The 25,960-nt window shown below is 39.0% G+C and overlaps 1 protein-coding gene across 1 annotated transcript in view; it reads right to left on the bottom strand.

Moving 5' to 3' along the window:
* Positions 1-25,960, bottom strand: part of LOC149303223 (ADP-ribose glycohydrolase MACROD2-like) — an 806,633-nt gene that overhangs the window by 454,340 nt on the left and 326,333 nt on the right. The window contains exon 5 of the mRNA XM_089481386.1: positions 23,002-23,118. Within this exon, the coding sequence (XP_089337512.1) occupies positions 23,002-23,118 (117 nt within the window). The remainder of the gene's footprint in view (positions 1-23,001; positions 23,119-25,960) is intronic.

Below are 25,960 nucleotides of genomic sequence, written 5' to 3'. Positions count from 1 at the left end.
CCCTGCCATGAACTCAAGGGGAAGTCATCTGTCAAAGTCTAAGCTAATTTGTTCTATTGGAATAAACAATATAACTATGCAGTATGTCACTCATTTATGTAAAGCTATTACTTAACGCTGTCATCAGTGTCCCCACTTGGGACAGAGAATTGCACTTTCTTGCTCTTTTGCTACACTAGTTGAAGGCTGCACCTGTTCATTGGCCGAAAAACAGGTGGTGCTGTCTCGGTGTCTTTAGAGAACAAAGAATTGAAGGTTTTAGTGATATCTGTACACCTCTTTCCATTGGGGAACCAACCCCTCTTTGGATTTAGTGGTGCTGATTCAGTGATCAACTTAGAACAGGCTGGTCTGCCAATCATGTTTTGGGTATCAAGTCCACTTTAGGATAACAGGAGACACAGGTTTTTGGGTCTAGTCGGTGGCATTTTGCAAACAATTTGGAATTCCTCCTAGACCAGCTGAATCATTCGGAATTTGGAAGCCACTAATAATTTAATGCTTGCCACATTATTTCAGAATGGCTTGGCAATTAGGTGCCCAGTATGTTTAAGCACATGGGACAGGCCAAGCACAGAAGTATTTCTGTTCGCGGACAGATTGGGAGGAAAGGATTCATGGCACTTCTACGCACTATTTTCTCCAAAAAATACAGTGGACAAGAGCCACAAAACCACTCAATTGTTCCCTTTAGAAGCATGAGGCAAACTCACGAAATGTTGAAACTATTAGCTGCATTAACATCTTCACTACAATTGTTTGAGGTATAAGCCATGTAATCTAGTTGAAAAATCCCTCCTATGTTAAACTGTGGTGGTATACAACTAATCACAATAATAAAGCCTTCAGCTGGCTGAGGCTAATGTGAGCTGCAGGAATACATCTGTGTTATATTCTGCTGTTGCGCTTCATTAGTATCTAAAAGAACAAACTAGTTGGTACATATATACGCTGCCTCTACCTATCTCAGTACAGAAATCACCCATCATAGTAAACTTTACATTCCAGGACCCCAAGGAAAAATGGCCACCTACGCCCCACTCCATTGTGCACCATCTATAATGTCAATGTGTTCTGATCCACCCTAACAGAGGATGAAAAGGATGTGAAGGAATATGGTGGTGATGTTTTGGGGGGTATGAATATAGTGGTTGGGGGATAACGATTGGGGGATTGGAATTAATTATGATATGGGTGAGTATGATGGTCAGGGACAGCTCTACACTAATACATATATACACACACACACACATACACACAGCCACTCTAACACCATAACCTTACTATAGGGATATATAATTATACATTTATTACATATATTAAAACATTGCGGTGATATCAGACACATATGTTTTTGGTGGTGTTTTTGTGTGTGTGGGGGTCTCAGGGTGAGCCATTTCTTAAAGTTCTCAGGTATGGTAAAAAGCACACACACCCCTTAATTATTCTGAGTACTTTTGTCAAACACACAAATACATATAAGTAGGCAAATAACCACATCGTAATTTGTATTTATATCCATAGTGACAAAGATAACGATAGCCACACAAATGATATACCAATTAATTTAATGCACAAGGTTTGCACAAGGAATAGACATATTTATTGGGCCAATACAGAAAAATAGACTCACACAACCACTGAGGTCTCCAAAACTTTTTTTTATGTTGGTCCAATGTCACTTTTGCTGTAAGACTCCACGGCTCATGAAGCAAGCAAAAATTTGAATTTTCCACTCATGTGGGCAAATTAAGTAGAAAGGCATTCTACTGACCACCCTGAAGATCATGACATCCTGACTGATTAGATTTAAAACCTGCATGTAACCCCACACTGTTTTGAAGAAAGCAGGGTTAAACTTTTCTGCGCTTGCATTTCTTTTCCACTGATGATAATGAATTTAAGAGCCCGTGCCAACATGCACAACTCAGCTATTCAAGCAGCACAATTATCATAATAAGTATGAAACTAATAAAACTACAAAAAAGTGAACAGACCGTGACATAACTACTGAGTTTTAGAAAGCTCAAAGTCGTCTTTAAGGCTGCATCTGGTTTTTTTATGTCACAGAACATTTGGTTACATTTAGTCTTCAGAGTTTTAGATTCCCAGGATAACTATCATGCCATGGCTCCTATGTGTCTATTTACATCTTTGTGCAATTTAAGTAAGCTTTTGGACCATATTCTCACCTGTGAGTATCATGAAATGACAATCTTCCATTAATTACCTGGTTTACATCTACTTTGGAGGTCTTGTTTTCTCTTCATTCCTTCTGACCCCTATAGTTATACTGTTGATCATGCCCTGTCAGAGACACAGAATTGCACCACCAAAATAAAACCTAATATAAAGTTCATTAGTTTTGTTTTGGGTACACTTGGGTGACTCCAGAAAGCAGATAATACATTAATCTTTCACGCAACAAAAAGTGTTTTAAGTACATTTATACTGTTAAATTGCAGGTGTGACAAGGGGCGGATAGGGCAAACTGGCACAGAAGATGGACAGGACCACCAACCGCCTTACCTGAAAAGCAACCTCATGCCAACCAGCTTCAAAGTGTCACAAATAAGGTAAGTACGAGCTCCGTTTTACTGGTCACTGGGCCCATCAGTGGAGATCAGAGACCCATGATAGTTGGGACAGTGCCCAATAATTGGGTTATGCCTTGGACAAACTTATCTGCATGTATTTGATTGGCTCGAGATTAATGGGACATGCCCCATTCGTAAAACAGTAGATATTTCATACACACTTGCCCCTTTAACCACCCAGTCTGGAGCAAGCCAAAGACATATGGCATTCCTAACACAAGCTGGAATACTCTTGTGCAGGGGTAATTGCTGATTCACTGATCCTTAAACAGTGCTGCGTATGCATATTTGGCTGTTTATTAAAGTTCCCCAAAGTTATTCCTCAGGCCTCACCAACAGCGCAGGAGTCCACTGCATCCTCACATGAGCACAAGTTTATTAATTAGCATCTCTGTTATTCTGACAGATCCACCTGTTCTAATGGAAAAGCCACCTGCACTTATGTGTACACATGCTGAAAACTCTCTTTGCAAGACCAGAGCATAGTTAAAATATCAAGTGTAGTGAAAATATACAGCGTGTTAAGGTTTACTAAAGATGACACTTTTATTGGCTGACTGCAAGCTTTCAAGACTATCTAGCTTTTTCCCCCCAGCATTTGAAGAAGAAATTGTTCATACATTGTGCTGTGGTATTTGCCCCCTCCCCAACGTCTTCTATTTTTGCTTATTTGTCACATTTAAATGTGTCAGATCATCCAATTAATTTTAATATAAAGACAAAGATGTGAGTGAACACAAAATGTACATGTTAAATGAACATTTTGAAGGTAAAAAGTTCATCAAAACCTATATCACCCATGTGATGTATTTGCCCTCTAAAGGTAACCTACCCACCCTTCTCGGCAACAACTGCAATCAAACATTTCAGTTGGCCAATAAAGGTACCATCTTTACCAAGATCTGTATGTGGAGTGTATATTTTATTATAGGGAATAAGACCCTGCACTAATTTACGGACAACATAGATGGCTTATCATATCAACATGTTGCCACCTCCTGTCCTATGAAAATCGGGAACTCCACTGGCACTGATCTTTCTAACCTTGTGTGGTACGTCTTGAGGGAAAGCATACCCTGGGTCCCTCCATATACATAGATATCGAAAGTAAACATGAGTCAATGGGGGCCTATCCACCCCCCCTTTTAATCACTTTTCATTTATTAATTCTGTAGGATAGCTTATTATGCCTCCATCATACAGAACCTAGCACTACCACATAGACATTGGATGAGGAAGTCTCAAAGCCTTTACTTTTATATCATTGTGAACATACTTCCTGTCCAAGGTAAGGTAGATAAGAAACCGTTACAATCAATCACCTTTTTAGGAATAATACAATTCTGTGATGTGCTAAAATATTATTTCACTGATTTAAAAAGGCTGAAACACACACATACATTATATAATTATTACCATATTTGTTTAATTATAAAATAAGGGTTTTTTCAGAGCAAACCCTCTAAAAAAATAACCATCGTCTTAAGTAGAGGTCTGACTATGAGACTACGATCCAGATCCCCCGCAGCGCTGCAGGGGACCTGGATCTTCTCCTCCGGCAGTGATGCACGCCGACAACCTCTGCTGCTGCCGGCACTTCCGCCGGGGCTTCTATGATGGAGCGCTGGCTTCACATGACCTTCTGGTGCTCCACCATAGAAGCCCTGGCGGAAGTGCCGGCTGCAGCAGTGGAAGTTGTCAAATAAAAGGAAATAAAAAATGCTATTTTTCTCATAGTTTTTATTAAATATGAAAAAAAATTTACATGTGAATTTATATTTACTAATAAAACGTTTCTTTCTTACAGGGTAGTCTTATATTCCGGCTTTTTCTTTTTTTCCTAAATTAATATTCAAATTGGGGGGGGTCATCTTATAATCGAGCAAATGCAGTATATTTATTGTTTTATATAGCGCCATCAAATGCCTTACCACTGTACAGTGGGTACACAGGGCATAACAAGTAGTATAGATCATAACAATTTGACTTACAGAAACAAAAGGCGAGGCAGGCCCTGCTTACACTCTAGATATATATATATATAATTCTTGCTTATATAAGGCAGGAGAGGATTTCAGGCCAGTATTGCTTGGCTAGTTGATGCAGCTGCATCTCATAATTAGAAGGGAGGTGGTTAAATACGCTGTCTGCTCAGGTAGAGAGATATTGTTCTCTGACGTGAGGAAATAAACATCTTAAACCCGTGGTTGGTGACTGATGATTTGTATCTTGGCAAGCGGCGAGCCACCTAGGTATAGTCAGTAGAAAAAGATTGTTTAGTGAGCACTCAGCAGGGCAATGATTTTGTTTTGTTTATTTCGATGCTGAATATTTTTGCAACATGAAAACCAATTAAACAGGACGAGCCTCGTGTGTATGAAGTGTCACTGCACCCTAGAGGACTGAGTGTTTAAAGTTATTTGGGACAAAAGGTGCAGCTTGCGTAAAGTAATTGCAAAAGAGTTTTCTAATGATTGATTAGTTTTTATTATTATTATTATTATTATTTTTTTTTTTATTTATATAGCGCCAACAATTTACACAGCACTTAATACAATACATATATACAAGAGGTATGACAAGACGAGAATTGACAGACTAAGACAGGGGTGTCCAAGTTTTTTCTGCAGTGGGCCACTTCATCAGAATTGTATACGTGCGCGGGCCGCACTCATTTTTCACTGTGACAAAAAATATGGCCTTTAATAAAATATGCAGATTAAAATAAAGTAAAATGACACAAAACCTTTACTCTTCCTCTCACTGATTTCTGGGCCTTGAAAGTTTTGCGACTACAAATTCAGGATTCCCTAGATTTATTCTAGGGATGAACTAAAATGAAAATTCTGGACCAAAACATTCAGGGTTCACTTAGCCAAAACCGAAAATGACCCCCACCTTTAAAAATAATAATAAAAACTCACATGTTTAATAAAAGTAGGTAACACACAATTGGACAAAATTAGCAATTTTACTTGGCATGATAGGAGTGTGATTGCTAACAGCAATCACACTCCTATCATACCCAGGCAACCAGTAAATGCTGGTACCTAGGCATGATGGGACTGTGCTCTCTGTGATTGCTGTTAGCAATCACACTCCTATCATGCCAAGTCAGCCAGTACATGCTGGTACAGGGTGGCTGTAAGTGATGTGCAGACCCCATACTTCTGGCAGCATCACTACACAAGGGGGGCAAGCTAGCTAGGTTTCAGCATGTACTGGCTGACTTGGCATGATAGGAGTGTGATTGCTAACAGTAGTCACAGTCCCATCATGCCTAGGTTCCAGCACTTACACATCCATCCAGTAAATGCTGGAACCTAGGCATGATGGGACTGTGATTGCTGTTAGCAATCACACTCCTATCATGCCAAGTCAGCCAATACACGCTGGTACAGGGTGGCTGTAAGTGATGTGCAGACCCCATACTGCTGGCAGCATCACTACACAAGGGGGGCAGCTGGCCAGGTTTCAGCTTGTACTGGCTGACTTGGCATGATAGGAGTGTGATTGCTAACAGCAATCACAGTCCCATCATGCCTAGGTTCCAGCACTTACACATCCATGCTATCACACACACACTCATTCATATAATCATTCATTCACAGATTCATTCCCTCAATCACACACACTCATTCAAACACCCTCCCCACCCCCTTACCTGCACTGCAGCTCCTCGACTTCAGCAGGGGGCGCGGCCTCCCTCTGCCTTCTCTGCTAAAGCACAGAGGAAGTAGGATGTCACGTGAACTCCGCTTCCTCTGTGCAGTCCAGAAGACCCTCCCACAAGTAAGTAGCAGGGCTTGAGGTGCGGCTCGTGTAAGATCGGTTGCCCTGGCTGCCGATCTTACGCGGGCCGCACCTCGAGGTCTCGCGGGCCGCATGTTGGACGCCCCTGGACTAAGACAAACCAATACATTAGGTGGAGAGAGCCTGGCTCGCAAGCTTACAATCTTTTAAACTTAAACTTGGATCAGCAAACACAACGTGCCATTGGAACACATGAGTGATGGGAGGGATGAAGAGCCTCTGTACACCTGAAGATATTCCATTAAAAATCTTAAAAATCATCAGTTTCCAGCTACAATAGTCATTTATAACACTATCAATGCCTATTATAATGGACAAAACTTTTTTCTTTAAAAAATCCAAAACAAGAGCATTTCTAAGTGACCCCGAACTTATGAACCCTAGTGTGTGTGTGTGTGTGTGTGTGTGTGTGTGTGTGTGTGTGTGTGTATAGATAGATAGATAGATAGATAGATAGGTGTGTGTTTTGTGAATCCATTTCTACATCTTTAATATCAAAAATGACAAGGCAAAAAGTAAGATTGTTCTGCTACACACTTTAGAAAGCTGTAAGTACTCCTGAGATCATAGCGTAAAACTTGCCGGTACTTGCAGTTTTGTAAGCCAAGCTGATTGTTCCATTGCAAAGCCAGATTGAAGGTATTACACGGACGGGAAGACTAAGCAGAAGACAGACATGGAGAGACAGACAGCATCAGTCTGACATGATTTAACTAGCAAACAAAACCGGTATTGTTATCAGAATGTTTACCTAGATTTGGAGAATTAAATATGTCTACTGCTTTATGGAAAATAGGTTGCAGCATGTACAGAATACCAATCAATAAAAACAACAGGAAAAAATTAAACCTTGATTATATTGACTATAACTTTGGAAAAACATAACACAGCTTGACATTTTTGTTCTGCGAGGTCTTGCATATTCCCCAGTACTCAGACAGGGTTTATAAACCCCAACAGCAGCTTACAGGTCAGTAGAGCATTTCAACTCACTAACTTCACTTTATACTATGGAGTGCAAACACAATTGAGCCGACACTACACGATACAAAGCTAATGTCAGGTGATTTCTTAAAAGCGATCTCACTGATCAGTCGTTCTCCCTTGACTGGCCTACTAGATGTGAAATAGATTGAGGTTTATGCTTTTGCAGCACAGACTTCAATCACAACTCCCATACGGTCTCCTCGCAATGCACTGAAACTGTTCCCCCTTAAAGCGTCACAATTATATACTTATAGGGATTGAAATTCACTTGCGAACCACGATTCGCGATGGACATATTATGACTCCAACGTTGTGTATGAAGTGTTAAACAAAAACTTCATGGGAACGTCAATCTCAGGAGTCCAACTCGAGTTAAACAGTCTGAAACCAAATAAGTGTCAAGCTTCACTTGAGATAATCTGGAAATCAAATGAATACTTTCCACAATGACCTTATCAGAGACATCTTCATGTTGTATTTTCAGTAAATGCTTCAGAATTACCATCGCATAGGATAAGTAAATCCATGTACATTGTAATAATCATGATTTGTAACCCAGGGACCACTTGTTTGTCCCTATCCACCAACCCCCCGGGAAATTAATCTCTTTTTCCCCCGCTATTCTTGGTGGCTCATTCTTGTCCATGATAGAAGGTGTTACATCAGAGGGCTATTACGGCAGGGCAAAAAACTGCTTGTTACTATATGAATTGAAGCCTGTAAAGCGTTAAGAAACTAAAGATCCGTGTGTGCTAGTTCCAGCAAAACAAACATTAGCACTGGCTTATTTAGGTTTAATGATTTATTTTCTGGCCAACTTGGAAATATTACCCGTCACATATTTCTTGAGAGCTGCAGGAAATAGAAAATGTTGGCCTTAGACATGACATCAATAAAAAAAAATGTCAACTATACAAAAGCATCAGAAAATGAAAAACTCCTTGTAACTTCAATACACAATATGCTACCAAATCAATAATGACTCTTCAAACATACTTTTATTGATAGATGTTAAAAATAAAGTAAGAAGCCAGTGATTAAAGTTAGTAAAGATTATAGAGCATATGAAATAACAAGGCATGAGCCAAAATGGCAAAAATTGTGTTGTGCAAGAGGCAAAAAACATTGGAAAAAATTCTTAGCCCAGCCATGACCAAAATGGCACTGGGTGGTAACAGCCATTTAGGTAGGTCAAACAATACGTAATGCCCTACTGCTGCATGGGTGTACCCAACACAAGTCCCGATTTATGTAGTAACCTCCTGCTATGGCTATAGGTTGCTTGGTCTCCTGACGGTGTATGATCTTTGAGTAGAAGAAGTCCCCAGCTCAATTTCCCCCCACCTGTATCTAGCTAAGCATGCATAAAGCCCTGCTCCCACCTCAACACAATCCCAATGGCAAACTAACCTACCCTTGTTGTACCTGAGCATAGTGGGGGAAAAAATCAGTCTGGCGGACATCTAATAATAGATGAGATTTAATACAAAGTGTAACAATGGCATACTATAGCTGTTATTTCCTAATCCCGTTTTCTGCATAGTGCACACACACAAAAACATTCAGAGCAAAAGTATGAGAAACAGTTCTCTATATTGGCTTAATGATACCTGAGCCGCCCAGTTGGTGCTTTTGTTGTTGCTTCCTCCAAACTGAATTCCTTAACCCCTTAAGGACCGGGCTCATTTTTTCTTTTTGTACCCTGTGGGACCGAGGCTGTTTTAATACTTTTGTGGTGCTTGTGTTCAGCTGTAATATACTCCTCACCCATTTAGTGTACCCAGGGCCGGCCTTAGGGGTGTGCGACCTGTGCGACCGCACAGGGCGCCATGGTTGCAGGGGCGCCTGACCGGGACTTAGATTAAAGCATCGTTTGTTTTTTTTTAAACTTTATTTAACATCATTCATGTTAAATAAAGTTTTAAAGAAAAAAACGATGCTTTAATCCAAGTCCTGGTCAGGGGCTCCGAGCGGTTGCTCGTGAAGTTCTCAGCAACCGCTCGGCGCCCCTTACTCTCCGTGACTCCGTCACTGTGCCGGCGCTCAACATGAAATGCCGGCAGAGCGAGAAGACGGATGCCTCCCGCTCTCACCGCAGGACTCCGGCAACAAGGTAAGTGTGTGGGGGGGGGGGGTAGTTTGAAGGGGGAAAGGGGGGGGGGAGTAGTTTGAAGGGGGGGTGTAGTTTGAAGTGGCGGGGGGGTGTAGTTTGAAGGGACAGAGGGGGGGTGTAGTTTGAAGGGACAGGGGGGGTGTAGTTTGAAGGGGCAGAGGTAGTTTGAAGGGGTAGAGAGGGGGAGTAGTTTGAAGGGGCAGAGGGGGGGGGCGCCAGAGGAGTAGTCCGCACAGGGCGCCACAACGCCTAAGGCCGGCTCTGAGTGTACCCACATAAGTTATATATTGTTTTTTTCAGGACAAGATGGGATTTCTTCAGATACCATTATTTTGATCATATCATCTTAGTTACTATAAAAAAAAATAAAAAAAACTTGGTGAAAAATTGAAAAAAAACACATTTTATGACTTTTATTTGAAAAATCTTTTACTCACCTAAAAAAGCAAGTAAAAAAACTAGCTAAATAGATTCTACTACTTGTCCTGAGTTTAGAAATACCCAATGTTTTTATGTTTTTTTGCTGTTTTTTGTAAGTTATAGGGCAATAAGTACAAGCAGCGTTTTATGATTTCCAAACCTTTTTTAACAAATCTGGTCAGTCTGCCTCCATCTCCTCTTTGGGACATCTTTGAAGCCGGTTAACTCAATTTAACCCTGTCAAATCATATATTTTTGAAAACTAGACACCCCAGGGTATTTCAAATGCTATTATTTTAACCCTTTCCATGCACCAATTATACAACCACACTTTGTCAAACTTTGTAATAGTAATTCTTTTTATTTATTTTTTTCACACAAATTGTAATTTAGTTATAAATATACTGGTCCTGGTATATGTCACTGTCAAACAACACCCCAATGTGTGTTCATCAACATTTCCTGAGTACAGCGATACCCCACATGCATGGGTTTGTGAGATTGTTTGGCTGGTAAAAGGCTACTTTTGGGGCATGCGTAATTCAGGTTTTCAACACAGACTTTTAGCATCTGGTCATTCTGCCTCCATCTCCTCTTTGGAATATCTTTGAAGCCGGTTAACTCAATTTAACCCCGTCAAACCATATATTTTTGAAAACTAGACACCCCAGGGTATTTCAAATGCTGTTATTTTAACCCTTTCCATGCAACAGTTATACAACCACACTTTGTCAAACTTTGTAATAGTAATTTTTTTTTTTTTTTTCACACAAATTGTACTTTAGTTATAGATATACAGGTGCTGGTATATGTCACTGTCAAACAACACCCCAATGTGTGTTCAGGAACATCTCCTGAGTACAGAGATACCCCACATGCATGGGTTTGTCAGATTGTTTGGCTGGTAAAGGGCTACTTTTGGGGCATGCGTAATTCAGGTGGTCATTTGGTCATTCTGTCTCCATCTCCTCTTTGGAATATCTTTGAAGCCGGTTAACTCAATGTAACCCCTGGGTATTCCAAATGCTGTTATTTTAACCCTTTCCATGCACCAATTATACAACTACACTTTGTCAAACTTTGTAATAGTCATTTTTTTAATTTTTTTTCCACACAAATTGTACTTTAGTTATAGATATACAGGTCCTGGTATATGTCACTGTCAAACAATCCCCCAATATGTGTTCAGGAACATCTCCTGAGTACAGTGATACCCCACATGCATGGGTTTGTTAGATTGTTGGGCTGGTAAAAGGCTACATTTGAGGCAACACAGACTTTTAGCATCTGGTCATTCTGCCTCCAGGTCCTCTTTGGAATATCTTTGAAGCAGGTTAACTCAATTTAACCCCGTCAAACCATATATTTTTGAAAACTAGACACCCCAGGGTATTTCAAATGCTGTTATTTTAACCCTTTCCATGCACCCAATATACAACCAAACTTTGTCAAACTTTGTAATAGTAATTTTTTTTATTTTTTTTTTTCACACAAATTGTACTTTAGTTATAGATATATAGGTTCTGGTATATGTCACTGTCAAACAACACCCCAATGTGTGTTCAGGAACATCTCCTGGGTGCAGTGATACCCCACATGCATGGGTTTGTCATGTTGTTTGAGATTTAAAATGCACATTTGGGAAGTGCGCTTTTTTTCTCCATTTTGGTCAGTCTGTACCTATGCCCTATCTTTGAGCTCGGACACTCCAATTTACCCCATCAGCCATTTTATTTTTATATTAGACACCCCTTGGGTATTTGAAGTGCTTTTATTTTAACTCTTTGTTGAGATGTTTGAGAAATTTTAGCACTTGCTCAAAATAATAAACTTTATTTTTTTATTTTATTTTATTTTTTTTGATACTTTTTTAAATATTTTTTTTACACATTTTGCTGGTACTGGGTGGTTCCTCTAGTGACATCACTGCATAATTATTTTTAAATGTTAGCAATTTTTTTTTTTTTTTTATTATTTTTTGAATATTTTACTAATCACATTGTGATTAGAAAGCTGGGCTCCATTGACTTGCATTGTTGAATGCAGTACCTGTATTCAACCTGCAAGTGGAGCCAGAGTTCTCCAGAGTTCTAGAGGGTCTGGAGACCATCTAGCGAACTTTTAAAACTTGATTGTTTTTTTTTACAGGGCGGCCGCCATCTTGCTGATGGTGAAGATCGGTCACAGCCCGTCTTGAGGTAAGTGGTGTCGCTGGATGCCTCCTGATCGAGACATGGCCCCCGAAGCCGACGCCGTTTAAGCGAAGAAAGTGATCGTTGATCACTTTCTAAGCTTATTTAATTTTTTGACGGTTCAGGATCGTCAAAGGTCGTTAAGTGACCGTTTTTCCGTGACGGTCCTGAACCGGCAAAGGTCATTAAGGAGTTAAATAAATATACAGGTGACTCACTTGATGAGGACATCCTAGGAAGCCGTCGTCCTCGGACGAAAGATTTTAATAGCTGCTGGTTATAATCACCTACTGAGAATCACAAAGTAAAACCTCAGGTCTTCAGGGAGCTGAGCAGCTTTATCTGTGACCCCTATGTTTACGTCACTCCGCTGAAAGGAACCACACTGATTACTTTGATCTCATCTAAGGTAATAATGCTGTTGCATACAGTAAGACATGCAGGATTCAGATGTTCCCGAGCCTGGCAGTGTCTTCACTATGCTGGAGATTGCCGGAATTATGTATACATCTATCACAAGTGCACATTAAGCGCCATTCACAAAGTCATCCTTGACACATGACATAGAAACGGAATTACCAGCCTTTATACATCCCACTGTACAGGGCTGCAGAATACGATAGGGCTATATAAAACAATAAATAATGCATAGAAATAGAATTTAATGACAGATAAGAACCATTTGGCCCATCTAGTCTGCCTGTTCTTACTGCTATATGGACTCAAACCCTAATCAGTCATTGGTCTCGTCTAATATAGCTCCATGCCTATATCGTGCATGTTTACATTTTCTCATCTGCCACTGTTGTTCCGCTTTTCTACCACACGCTCAGGAAAGTCAACCTTCCTTACATTACACTGAGACCTCTGACCTTCTAGTTTTGGATTATGACCTCTTGTTCTAACTTTTGTTCTCCTTTGAAACAAACTTCCCTTTGTTAAATCCCTTTAGGTATTCAAATGCTTCTATTACACCTCCTGTCATTTCTCCTACAAGCTATAGTATACAATAAATATCATATATCGCAATACATAATTCAATTGCAGACAGGATGCAGCAACGGTGGGTGATATTGCACATTTTAGCTCACAGACCAGCTCTTTTATTCCCACCATTGCCATAGAAATGTATAGTAGCAGCATGTGGTGCCAATAATTACATTTAAAAAAAGGTACTGAGAAAATATCTCCTAGTGGAATCACCGTAGACATAAAAGTATCCACACTAAAACCCCTAAACTTCCTGATAAACAATGACTTACTGTTATCCTCAGTTACGGTGAAATAAAAAATAAAATAAAAAATTCTAAATGTCATTTAGAAGTAATAAAGATCTATGGCATTTGTGCAGAAGCTAAACTAAATTAAACATTTCTACAACTGAAACCACACAATACACAAACCTTTTCACACCAGTGCTCTCATTTTCAACAGACTATTATACTTTTCCTTCTACCCAAAATGATGTGAGGCTCTGGAGAATTGAGAATGGAGAATGTTTCGGCTTCTTTTGACACATACCAATAAATAAATTTCCCTTCGGTTCTACATGGCCACTCGCATTCTTTGTGGAAAAAAACAAGTTGTTAAGCTTTACTGGTTCACATAAAAATTATTGTATAATCTTCGACACAGACATCAATATTCCCCCTCTATTTTTATAAGTGAGTACAACTGCTGGTTGTTAGGCTCTGTGGTGATTATTCACAGGGCTACACCTGTTCCAAGAGAAAAGGTCCTCTCCATTTTGGAAACATGTGTCCTGTGTTTTGCAAGAGGACTTTTCGCAAAAAGCAGACAGTAATCTCATTAATGATATGAGCTTTTTGAGTGTCCTACTAAGATATACCGCTAGACTGATAGATAGACGTCTAAGAGGAGCTCTGGGCAGCCAATCCTAGGATGTTTCCACGTATGCTGAAGCATTACATGACGTGACATGACGTGACACACAGGTTGAAAACTATCAGCTGAAGAATGATGAGTACAAACGTTTAGGGAAAAAGATCCCCACACGCTGCTTCTCCGGGTCAACACCCAAATCCTCAAGGTCGCAGGAGCAGGGTCTTGACACACCCCACTCCCCACCCATTTCCCCTTTAAATGGGGAAAATTGTGTTTTCTGAGAATGCCCCCAACATCAGCAGGATCGCCCACCGCAGTCAGCGGGCAGTACTGGCCACGTCCCGCAAGAGTAGGGTCTGGGGTAGCCAGAGCCCAAAATTTCCCAGGTATGGTAACAAATGATAATGTGGATTTATTGGTGGTTAGTAAGGTAAGCCCTAGTACAATGGGCAAAATGATTGGGATGTTGCCATAACAGGATAAATGTTATACAGAAAGGATACAGATGGCAGAAAAGTACGAGTGGTTGCCCTTTATGTAAGAAATAGATGAATCTTAGGTTAATGTTATACAGAGATAAAGAGAACCTTAGAATTTGCTAACAAAGTGGTTGTTTGCATTGGTGTGATTATAGACCCCCGGGACATGCAGAGGAGCTCGGATGTCTGCTAGTTGGAGAAGTAACTAAGATGCGAATGAAAGGTGAGTTTATAATTTTGGGGAAAAAAACAAGTTGGCAATTGTAGTACGGCTTCGCAAAAAAGGAGCAGGGAAGACTCAGCCAACTACAGGCCAATAAGTCTTACAGCAGTAGTTGGGAAATTAATGGAAACCATGCTAAAGGACAGGATTGTTAAATATATGCATGTAAACAGAAACAGTACAGGTTTACTGGAAGGAGGTCATTCTTTTTGACTGGGTAACTAAGATAATAGATCAGGGAGGTCCTGAGCTCTATAGTGAGAGGCATTAGTGGCAGGAAGGGTGAGGTGGTTCTGCCACTTTACAGATCTCTGGTCAGGCATCACCTGAGTATCAGGTACAGTTCTGGAAACCCTCATCTCTAGAAGTCAGGAAAGACTAAGTGATCTTAATATGTATATGGAGGAAAGAAGATAGATGGAAGACATAATAGAAACAGTTAAATACTTAAAGGGATTTAACAAAGTACAGGAGGGAAGCGTCAATATCTAAAACTAGAGGGTGAGAGGCATATATATGTAATGTAAGGAAGTTCCACTTTACCAAGAGAGTGGTAGATGAACTGAACAGTCTTCCATCAGATGTGGTTGAGGCTAATACAGTGAGGAAGTTTAAGCATGGATGGCATAGACGTAAAGTTATCCTGACTATGAGACCAGACGAAGGACTGATTGAAGTTTGAGTCCTTACATTGGGAACAGACTAGACAGGCCGAATGGGTCTTATATGCTGTCAAATTTTATGTTTCTATGTATGGTTATATTAATAAGATGAATACACACAAAAAGCACTATGCAAAACAAAAGAGATGCAGCTAAATATAGAGCTTAGTGATATCCCTTCTAACTTCTCTAAACACCTTTATCCAATTCTCTCTTAAGCATAAAATCGTAAGTTATAAACTTTGGATAACCAAAAGCGACACATTATCTGTCCCAATCATGAAGTCATCTTTTCTAAACTACCACCTGTAATGGGTGTACTTACCTTTTCAATATGTGTACTCTTCAGTTGCATTGTTTTACACTAACTGGTGATCTTTATAGTAACTGCACAAAAAATAAGCCATATACATAATTAATTTAACAATTCCAACAGAGTTAACAGAGCTTTACTCTCACCGAGATTGTATAAAAGTTTAAATATTTCCCTTGAAATGCAGCTTAACTGGGGTATTTTTACGAGACTCTAGGGAATATCTGTATACAAGGGGGAAAATTAAACTTTCATGATGTTTACAACTTATGAGCCAGATTCATCACATGCCAAGAATCATTATATCTGCACACTAACAACCTTGGATTCTCTTAACATATGCATATATATCTATCTATCTATCTATCTATCTATATCTATATATATATACACGCACATCCATACACACACATATACATCCATACACAACACAGGTATGACATATATGAGCTTGTGGTGGCATGCTTCAGCCAAACACAGTTACATGGGTTTATAAGTATAAAGAACTGATAAAACCAGGGTTTGGGAAAATTACGGATCTCTTTAAAGTTTGTATTGTCTGCTTGGGTCATAGCGTATGGCTATACTGAATATAAGACCAAATATTGATTAAGGTTTGAGGCTGAACGGTTCTTATGTGCCATAAAGTTCTTTGTATCTTTTTTTTCCTATCTCACTTGGCTTAGCCTTTGTCTCAACCTCCAGCCCTGCCTCTGGCTATTAAACGTCCATATCCCAACCCTAGCCTGATATGTTAGGTCTATCTTGATATGTAATGTAATACAAATACAGTTCTTTCAATTCTACCAATTCTTCAACTGCATTTTTTTTGTTCATTCATCACTCTTTTACCACTGCCATCTTTACACATAAGAAGCGTATGCCTGATATTTCCGGTTACCTTTATTGGGTTTGCTCTGCACATAAGTAAGACTTTTTGTATTTGTGTAAGGCTGTATGATTAAAGAGGCCTGGCATTTGGGGTCCCTCTACTAACTGCTATGTTCTAAGCAGATATTGTCTGATTTTATGGATTTAAACCACCGTTATTCCACCGATTTAGATATACCCTCAAAATCATAAGGAACAGTTATTGTTACCATAAAATGAGCATCTAACCCAAGTGCAAAACTATAATTCAACCAACAAATCATTTTTGACTGGTATGAGCATCCCTGCCATGGCTAATTAGCCACAGTGCACTCTTTAGAACACCCCACCTTTTCCTGTTTTCAAACGAGTTTTATGCACATATAATGCAATCAAGCAAAAGAGCGTAAAGTCTTCCATTTGGCGTATTTTTTTTAATGCTAACAAGGGATCTGGTGCATTTGCACCATGTTGGTGTAGACTGAGGATGACGTAGAATTATTTTACCAGCGCCACTTACAGCTGAGCTGCCAGGGACGATGATCATTGAGTTAACAGCGCTACCAACCATCATCATCATTTAGCATTTATTTACACAAGAGAGCCTTTAGGTCTTATACAAATATGAATAGTATTACTTTATATAAAATGTGCTGCATGCGAGAGCTTTTATCTTGTTGCTGCATGTCTTACTTTAACCCCTTCTGTACCAAGGGTTTTAGTACTCCAAATACCACAATATTTTTTTGCCACTTTCCCTATGTGGGTTTAAGATCCCCCCTTTTCTGCGTTTGATGTACCCACAACAATATGTGAGTGCTAATATGTAAATACGACACACAAATCTTATTTATTTATATATTTGTAACATCAGGTGCCCCTAATGTACAATGACCCAATTTATGTTCGGTAACATCCCTGGATTACAGACATCCCTTACATGGTACGTTATAGGGTAGTGTTTTTAATACTTCTGCTTTAAGAAGATTAGGGGCAGTGAATGGGGTGGGGAGGGGTTTATCTCTTTTTACAAGTAGTGCTAGGGCAATTGGATGTAGTTTTTCTTCTTTTAAATATAGTCTCCTCATTTATAGTGTTTATTCCCTGTATATATTTAAATGTTTCTATATGTTGCATCTTTCTTTCAGCCTATACATGTAAAGATCCTTTAACCTTTTTCTTATAAGTTTTATCGTGCAATCCATAAACCAGTTTAGTAGTCCTTCTCTGAACTCTCTCCAATATCTATATCCAGGGGCGTACCTAGAGTATTTGGCACCCGGGGCGGGTCCTGTATGTGGAACCCCCCCCCCAAATCAACTGGAAAAAACTAAAAATCTGAAAACATAATTTATACCTACATTAAATAAGGTTAAATATAAACACTTAGTGAACAGATATGGTACAGTATAATTCCTATCACTATATACTGAGCTAGGCATTGATGGTGGTACAGCATAGCTCACATCACTAGATACTGAGCCAGACACTGACAGTAGTGCAGCATAACCTCTATTACTATACACTAAGCAAGACATTGACATAGTAGGCATCTTCCCCTTTAGCAGCCTGCCAGTGCCACCTCTGCCCTTGAAACAGCCTGCCTGTGCCAACTCTGCCCCAGAAACAGCCTGCCTGTGCCAACTCTGCCCCAGAAACAGCCTGCCTGTGCCAACTCTGCCCCAGAAACAGCCTGCCTGTGCCAACTCTGCCCCAGAAACAGCCAACCTGTGTCACATCTGCCCCTTTAGTGAGCTGCCTGTGCCATCTCTGCCTCCCTCAACAGCTTGCCTGTCTCATTTCTGCCCCTAAACACACACTCATTCATTCGCCCATTCACTCTCCCACCCCCACCCCCGTTACCTCTTACCTCTCTTGCAGATGTCACTAGTCCGGGGGCCGCCATCACTGGGGCTGCGCAGATGTCTATGAGGCCTGGCGGCCGCCTTACACAAGCCTGCAGCTTACTGCTGTGGCGCTCACACCCAAGTTCCTGCTTCCCCTGCGGGCACCCCCATGACAACTGGCACCCGGGGCGGACCCCTCCCTGCCCCCCTTTAGGTACGCTACTTATATCCTTCTGGAGATAAGATCTCCACTACAGTACTGTGTACAATACTCCAAGTGAGGTCTCACCAGTGATTTTTTTCATTTTTATTATTTTACTTATTTATTTTTACTTTTTGCCTTTGTGAGAAGATGTTGCTTCTTAATCTCTTCCCTGCGACCCCCCCTGCACTGATTACACTGTGATCAGCGAGCAAGTCTCCATTGGCAATGCATTTGATCAGCCTGCAAGCGGGGGAATTGAATGATATCCCAGCAGGGTCTACTGACCTTGCAGGGGATATTCTGTCCTCCAGCTGTTATCATGCAATCGGGCATTCCGTATGTAAGGGTGCACCATTGCTTGCGCCATGCTCTGAAATAGGTCTCTGCCTTCTGCTGACCCCCCACTCCAGGCTGTCAAAACTCTGAATGTCCTAATAGGCTTTATAGCACAGTTTATTATGACATACTGTACGTCTGTATGGTACGGAAAGGGGTTAACTGATGTCTCAACCTATCATATTCGTTATAATAGCTTTAAATTAAAAAAAACACCCTAAATTTTATACATGTTTATTAAGCAAAGCATTTAGGTGGACGCTATCATTTCTAAAAGAGCTGCTCATGTAATTTATATCCTGAATTTCTTTTACGGCTAAGAAATTTTAATACACCTACAGCTTTTTTTGGGGTCAAACTAATTGCAATCAAATAAAATCATACCATTACATTAATCATATGGCAGTCTCCAAGTCTGATAAATTATGTTTAATTACTATCATGGCACATCATTGTCATGAAATATTCAATCAATGTTAATGAGGCAGAAAATATTTTGCCCTGCTCTGTAAATATCCAAATGTAATACATCCCCCTATCAACAAAAGGTTAATGAACCCTCCATACTCTGGCCCGTTTTACAAGGTTTAATAAATCAATGGGAGACAACAGCAAAGTTATAGAACCTACAATTAAAGCAATTACAATTTAGGACTAGAATAAGAGTCCACTGTCTCCTTATCTACCACAAACCAACCATAAAACATCAGAGGACCTGCAGCTCAGTAACTGCCCTTTAACTAAAACTCCCACCATTCTCATCCAGTCATTGACTATTTACAGATGTTATTTTCCCACAACAGTGGGACTTATTCTCAAAAAACAAAAATGTTTTTTTTGCTACCATCACCATACCCCAAAAAAGTTTTTTAAAAACTGTAAAGAAAAATGTAGATGCAGGACTGACCAACCACAATAATAATATTAACCAATTAGCAATAATAATACAAATTTGTATCAGTGAATAGAAGCATATTATCATCATTTTTTGATTTATATAGCAAAATCATATTCTGTAGCACTGTACAATGAGTAAACAAGACATGATAGGTAGCACATAACATAACAATTAGACTTATAGAAACAACATGTGAGTAGGGCCCTGCTTACAATCAGTATTATCTTTTATTTATACAGCGCCAACAATCAAGCCATACTGTTCTGGTAACAGTGCAAAAAAATTATAAATAATACATTTTTAAAATAAGTCTCTTAGTCTTACCACTGCAAGTGAAATATTATAAATAAATAAAAACTATCCCCAAAGCTGATGGTATCAAACAATGATGTTAATATAGGGTAATATGTAAAGTAAAGGATGGAGGTGGCCCTCTTGAACAGAAAAAAATATGTATGTAGGGTATGACTGTAATCATGAGATGTTGCTGAACATACATTGGGCCATTGTTCAGCTGTGGCACCGACAGCTGAAAATACTACGATTGGGCCATGGGAATTGCTGGTTATGTTGGGTGGGGCTTAAAACATATGTCCAATCATATCTCTAGATTAGAGCCGGACCCTCTCTACTTAATGTATCGGTTTGTCTTAGTGTGTCCATTCTCGTCTTGTCACACCCCTTGAATATATATATTGTATTAAGTGCTGCGTAAGTTGTTGGTGCTTTATAAATAAAAGATAATAGTAATAATAACTTTGCACTTAAAATAGTTGACCTTACCATTAAGACTTGCCCGGAGACACTAACATTCCCACACATGCCTTTTATATATAAAAAAATTTTTTATTTTTCAGCTATTGAGCACCTAAACCCTAAGTGAAAAATATTTTTTAATCATATTATATTTTGCTCCCTTCATATTTCCTCACGCAATGCTTAACAATAGCCTATAGTCATGTGACAAAACAAATAGAGTACCGATAGTCTTTGTTGTCATAGGAACTGAAAAAACATTTGTGTCGTTTTTATGTGATTAAACCTACCAAAGTAAGAATAAAATGACAATCATGTATAGTTTCCTTTTTGTTACGACGCTACAACACTCAGATAACACACATATTATATATATTTCACCCCATTTAAGTATAAAATACCAACATGAACTATTTGATACCCAATGCACAATTATTGATACAATTCTTGTTGACTTAACCCCGGTAATGAAACAGACATAGCAGATTTGTCAAGTAATCCAGCCGTGCCCACAAACAAATATTGATCACATATCCAACACACTTTCTTTTTCCTAACAGAAGGCTTTTGTTTTTTCTTTTTGGTTTCTAATTTCGAAGAGATCAGACAATGCTTCGCTTTGCATATGGGTATTCAAATGTAACTGGAATTTTTATCAGTCCACTTAAGAATAGCAAATACGTTCCGGCACTTACAATTGCATTCTGCTGGCTCTTACTGAAAGCTAAAATGTGACAGATGCCTTCACAGTAATTGCCAATCAGCCTTTGCACAGCAGCTGAAAACACAATATATCACTTTGATCTCCTTGGGTATGAAAGTATTCACTACCCACAAATCTGCATTAAGAAAAAGGGAAAATGCATTTCTTTTAACAACTGCTTCCATGGAAGACAGATATTATAAAGTGAATACTGTTCATATTCATTCTCATAATGCTAGCGTCCTATAAACTATATATAAGGTATCGACTCATAGTACATTCTAAAAATGACACAGATAGCCGATGGACAATGTAGTTTAAAGGGGAACTTCCACTGTACATTTATCCTTTTTTATTATCCAAAGGTTGTGAGGAACCTACTATCATTCTCATAAATAGTAACTTGATAACTTTTTCTGGTTTTCATACAAATACCTACCCATGATCCTCTATTTCAGAAGCTGGCTTTGATCTGAAAGTCTGGAGATCAGGATCCAATGCTGGATGTGATGCCATAGGGCAAAAAGGACTACTTTGCAGGGGCTCATATAATCTCCGGGGGGCATTTACTGCTGCCCCTTTCCCCAATTAATATGTTTCAATGATCTAGAACTCTTCGGTGAGTCCGACTGCAGATGAGTGAGGGGAAAATATGCTGCTCTCAATGCCGCTATGGCAGGAATCTCCATTGGATCTGACAGCCTGCATACAATGTGTGACCAGAAGTGATATCTCCCAGTTATCATTCCTCTCTTGACAAATGCTGGCACCATCAAGGATATCAAATTATGTAGAAACTCAATGTCTATCAACTAAAGGGCAGTTACATAAACAGTAAGTTAGACACCAATATCGTACTGGCCCTTGCAGCAGTTGACTGACATTGAACATTGTTGCTAAGTGTATAACTTTGCATTAAAACTCACCTACCACATGGCTGTCCAGTCCTCCAATTTGACCAAATCCCCTTGCAGGGAAGTAACATCTAGCTCAGATTGTATTACCTTACCTAATCTTGCATTACCTTCAAGCACTGATACATGGCTTTCAATGCTCACTGCAAGAGACTGTTCTATTAACAGCTCTCTGAACTTTAAGTCATTTTTCAATCCAGTTGCAAACAACGTTGCCTAAGCCATCTCTTCCAATTTGTGCAGTTATATTTTATGTGGAACTGAACCAAATGTGCTTGCAAAATCCTATTTACAGGCAAAATGTTACTAAACAGATCCCTTTAGGGTGAAACCTCCACCAAATACCGCTGAAACACATCCATGAGGACATGTGAAATTAGTAATTCAGCTTTTTTTTTTTTAATACTTGACCTATTGCCATTTGTATTCAATTTGCAGGGACACCTTGTGATTGCTCTCTTAAAAGTGCCATATTGGAAGGCAGCATTCCTTTACCAAGATGGCGGTGCCCTTTCTGCAAACTGCTGAGCTCCCCCTTGCTGGCTGATCACAGGCACTGCAGTCAGCAATACAGGGCAATGGAGCCCTCTAGATATAAAAAAAAAATGAACCGTAGGAAAATGTTTAATTGCAAATTTTGGCCTTTTCACACACTTACCTGATAGTAAACTACAATAAAATATGTTTTCATAATAAGTACAGTCTGTCCGATGTGTGCATTAGTCTACTACAATGTCACCATGACTAACGACCATTGGATATTTCAGTATATTGTTCAAATGTATATTAGAAAAAAGAAATTAATGTTAAAATTTGCTGTTTACTCACATTTTGCCGGCAGTTCATAACCGCATGTAATTTTCGCTTCACCAGTTCGGCAACCATGTAAAGTACGACACTCTGCAAACAGACATGGCCCCGAAGCGCGATGTATACAGCCGTCCACTGCAAAGGTAGGGAAAACATTTATTTGGCGAGTTCAGGGTTATAGTATCCAGTGACTAAGTATTGCCATACTGTCCACTTAATGGTACAATAAAAAAGCATAGAAAAGCATAATGTGTACATAATAACCAAGTATTGTTATCTTTAGCTAGCCTTCCAAACTAGGGCAGACATACATGTATTACAATGTCGAATAAGAAAAATGAAGTTTGCATTTCATGGACATAATTGCCTGTATAATTGCATGCTTCCAGTTTATCCTAGCCTTATACACAAATTACATGACAGAGAACATTTTAAAGATTTAATCACATAACACATAATAAGAATGATCTGGAAACAAAATTCAGGCTGCAAATGAATAAAGGCCATAGGTCATTAAAATAAAAGTCTTGAACTGCATGAATATGGTTTTATTAAATGTCAGGGTCTTATCATATTTTAGTTTTTATATTTTTATATACATTTTGAAATTTCTAAATGCCCAAATTGTTGACTATTTCCACATGAGAAATATTATACAAATATTAACGATTATTTGAATAAATTATCCCCAAGGAATTTGTCGCTGTGAGGTTATGGTCTCAGACACATTAGGGTTTAAATACAACGTTTTCAACATTACTCAGTGATTTGCAATGATAATTTCTTGACTGTACTTAAAGAAATGTCAAAATGACCCTTGAGGACTGTGTGACACCTCGTATTCTATACCAAAGCCATTATTTGTTATTGAACGGAAATGATTTATCCTCGTCTTGGTCAGACTAGGAAGGAGTCTTACAACCCATGCCTCCTGAAGTCACAATACAGAGACCGGGTGTCTTAATACACTGACCCTAAACTATCTGCATCAAAAATACCCTCAGCAATTAGGCATGACGGCTTCCTCGATAGAAGCCTTGCCCTATACAATAATAGGAAAAAGAAATACATTACAACGTAAATTATTATTCATAGGAGCTACCGGTAACCAGTACTGCTATTCCTGCCCTGTAAAGACAACCCCATTCCGTCCCAGCCAGTCTCAACTCTTATGAATGTCTAGATAGACCAGGTATGTTCTATTAAGGCTAGGATGCATATCAACTGCTGGTAATCCCCCCAATAATATTACATATAAGAGGTTTAAGGAAATTGGTAAAAAAAATACATCAAACTGCTGTTCTATAATTTCCTACAAATAAATTATGGATAGCTTGTTCTTTGAAATGTTGTGTTTAAATGAAGATGGCAACCCAGTTTATGTAAATAGAGTAAGTAAAGCGTCGTAACCGAACACTCATATAGCTGAACAGATGGTTGCCTTCCTGAGACTAATTCCAAGAATTTGAACTAAAAATCAGTAGGTTACATCACAACTAACCAAGGCATAAAAGGCTGCATACTTTTAAGAATAGTTGCAACTAACGTATTATCCTTTAATTACTGAAAGTTGAAAAGCAAAGTCTATGGAATAACATGGAGCAACATGAGTCGCAACAAGAAAAGTGCCACCATTTTGGTTTTTGTCGTGATGTCCTTCAGTGGGTTTAGATAATGAACAGAATATACAAATTCTTCTCCAGCATTCTATTGATAATAAGTATTAATGATGCGGACGCCTGTTTGGTTTAAATGTGGTTTAAGGTCTTTATGCTACGATAACTTGGCCTTTTGTGAAATCAGTCAACTAACAGAGGGGAAAGGAATAGCATTAGGAGAAACGATGAAGTAATTTGGAGCTGGAAGTGAAAAATCGAAATTCAAAACAGGTGGAAAAAGCTAGAGAAGAGATGTGTTCTGCGATACAACAGAAACGTAGAGAGGCAGGAAAGGGTGTTTAAGGAGAGGTACAGAAGCAGAAGAACGATAGCGTAAAAGACACAGTAATGACCAAGTAAATGCAAATCAAAACATAAAACATAAAGCCAACGTCTAAGATTTTTTGTAAGAAAAAATTTACAATATGGCAGTATTGGCTGACTTTGCAATGTAAAGGACACTATATCACTCAGTAGCCTATGATGGACCTCAGAATTAGAGAAGACCATTTTCTTCACAATAAACACAAACAGTACTCCTTGTAAATACATACAACTGTGTTACACTGTACAGAGCCTAAAGCATAATCAATCCCATATAGACAGAAAATTAGAGGAAATCAGTCCAGGCAGAATTGTTCTCCGCGCATGTATCTATCTGCTCTACTGCATGTTTTTAATATTACTTCCATGTTTTTTATGTGGTGTATAACCTGGTATAAATCACCATTAATGCTATGTTTTTGTACCATATTAACCCAACAAACTATTCTGGGACAAAATTACAAGAACAGAGGACTCAAAAGTTCCAAAGAAATATCTCACAAATTCAATGACATTGCTAATCAGATGCTGCCCAGCAATTATAGACATCAAAGTAATTTAAAACCCCCCTTCATGATATTGAAGACGCAAAGTACTGCATGTTTAAAACAAAGCCCACTAGATTAAGTTAAATACGTGTAGTTTTAGGTCATTAACTGATAAATGTGCAATTGCAATTATTCATGTTTGATGCCATGCCAAACATGCCCGGATTGGAAAGAGTTAGGGTGGCACCATGTTCTTCTTCATAGCACACAGGACGGGCATTACTGAATACTGGTATTTTTTGTAATTTTTATATGTTCTAACAGAGACCAGGTTAGCTTCAGTATTTGTTTGAGGAGGAGCTGTATCTATGTGCTAAATAAACCTATGGAATAAGTTTTACATATTAAAGGTTCTGTTCCACTTCAAGGAAACACTGACTGAGCTTTCTAATTTGTTAAAACCTTAGCATTTCCTCTTAAGGTTTAATCACATAAAAACATAAATAC

This window comes from Sceloporus occidentalis, unplaced genomic scaffold (assembly GCF_023333645.1).
Source record: "Sceloporus occidentalis isolate IW3139 unplaced genomic scaffold, rSceOcc1.0.p SCAF_15, whole genome shotgun sequence".
Taxonomy (NCBI): Eukaryota; Metazoa; Chordata; class Lepidosauria; order Squamata; family Phrynosomatidae; genus Sceloporus; species Sceloporus occidentalis.
The sequence above is the reverse complement of the archived record's forward strand: the minus strand, read 5'-3'. Positions and strand labels throughout refer to the sequence as shown.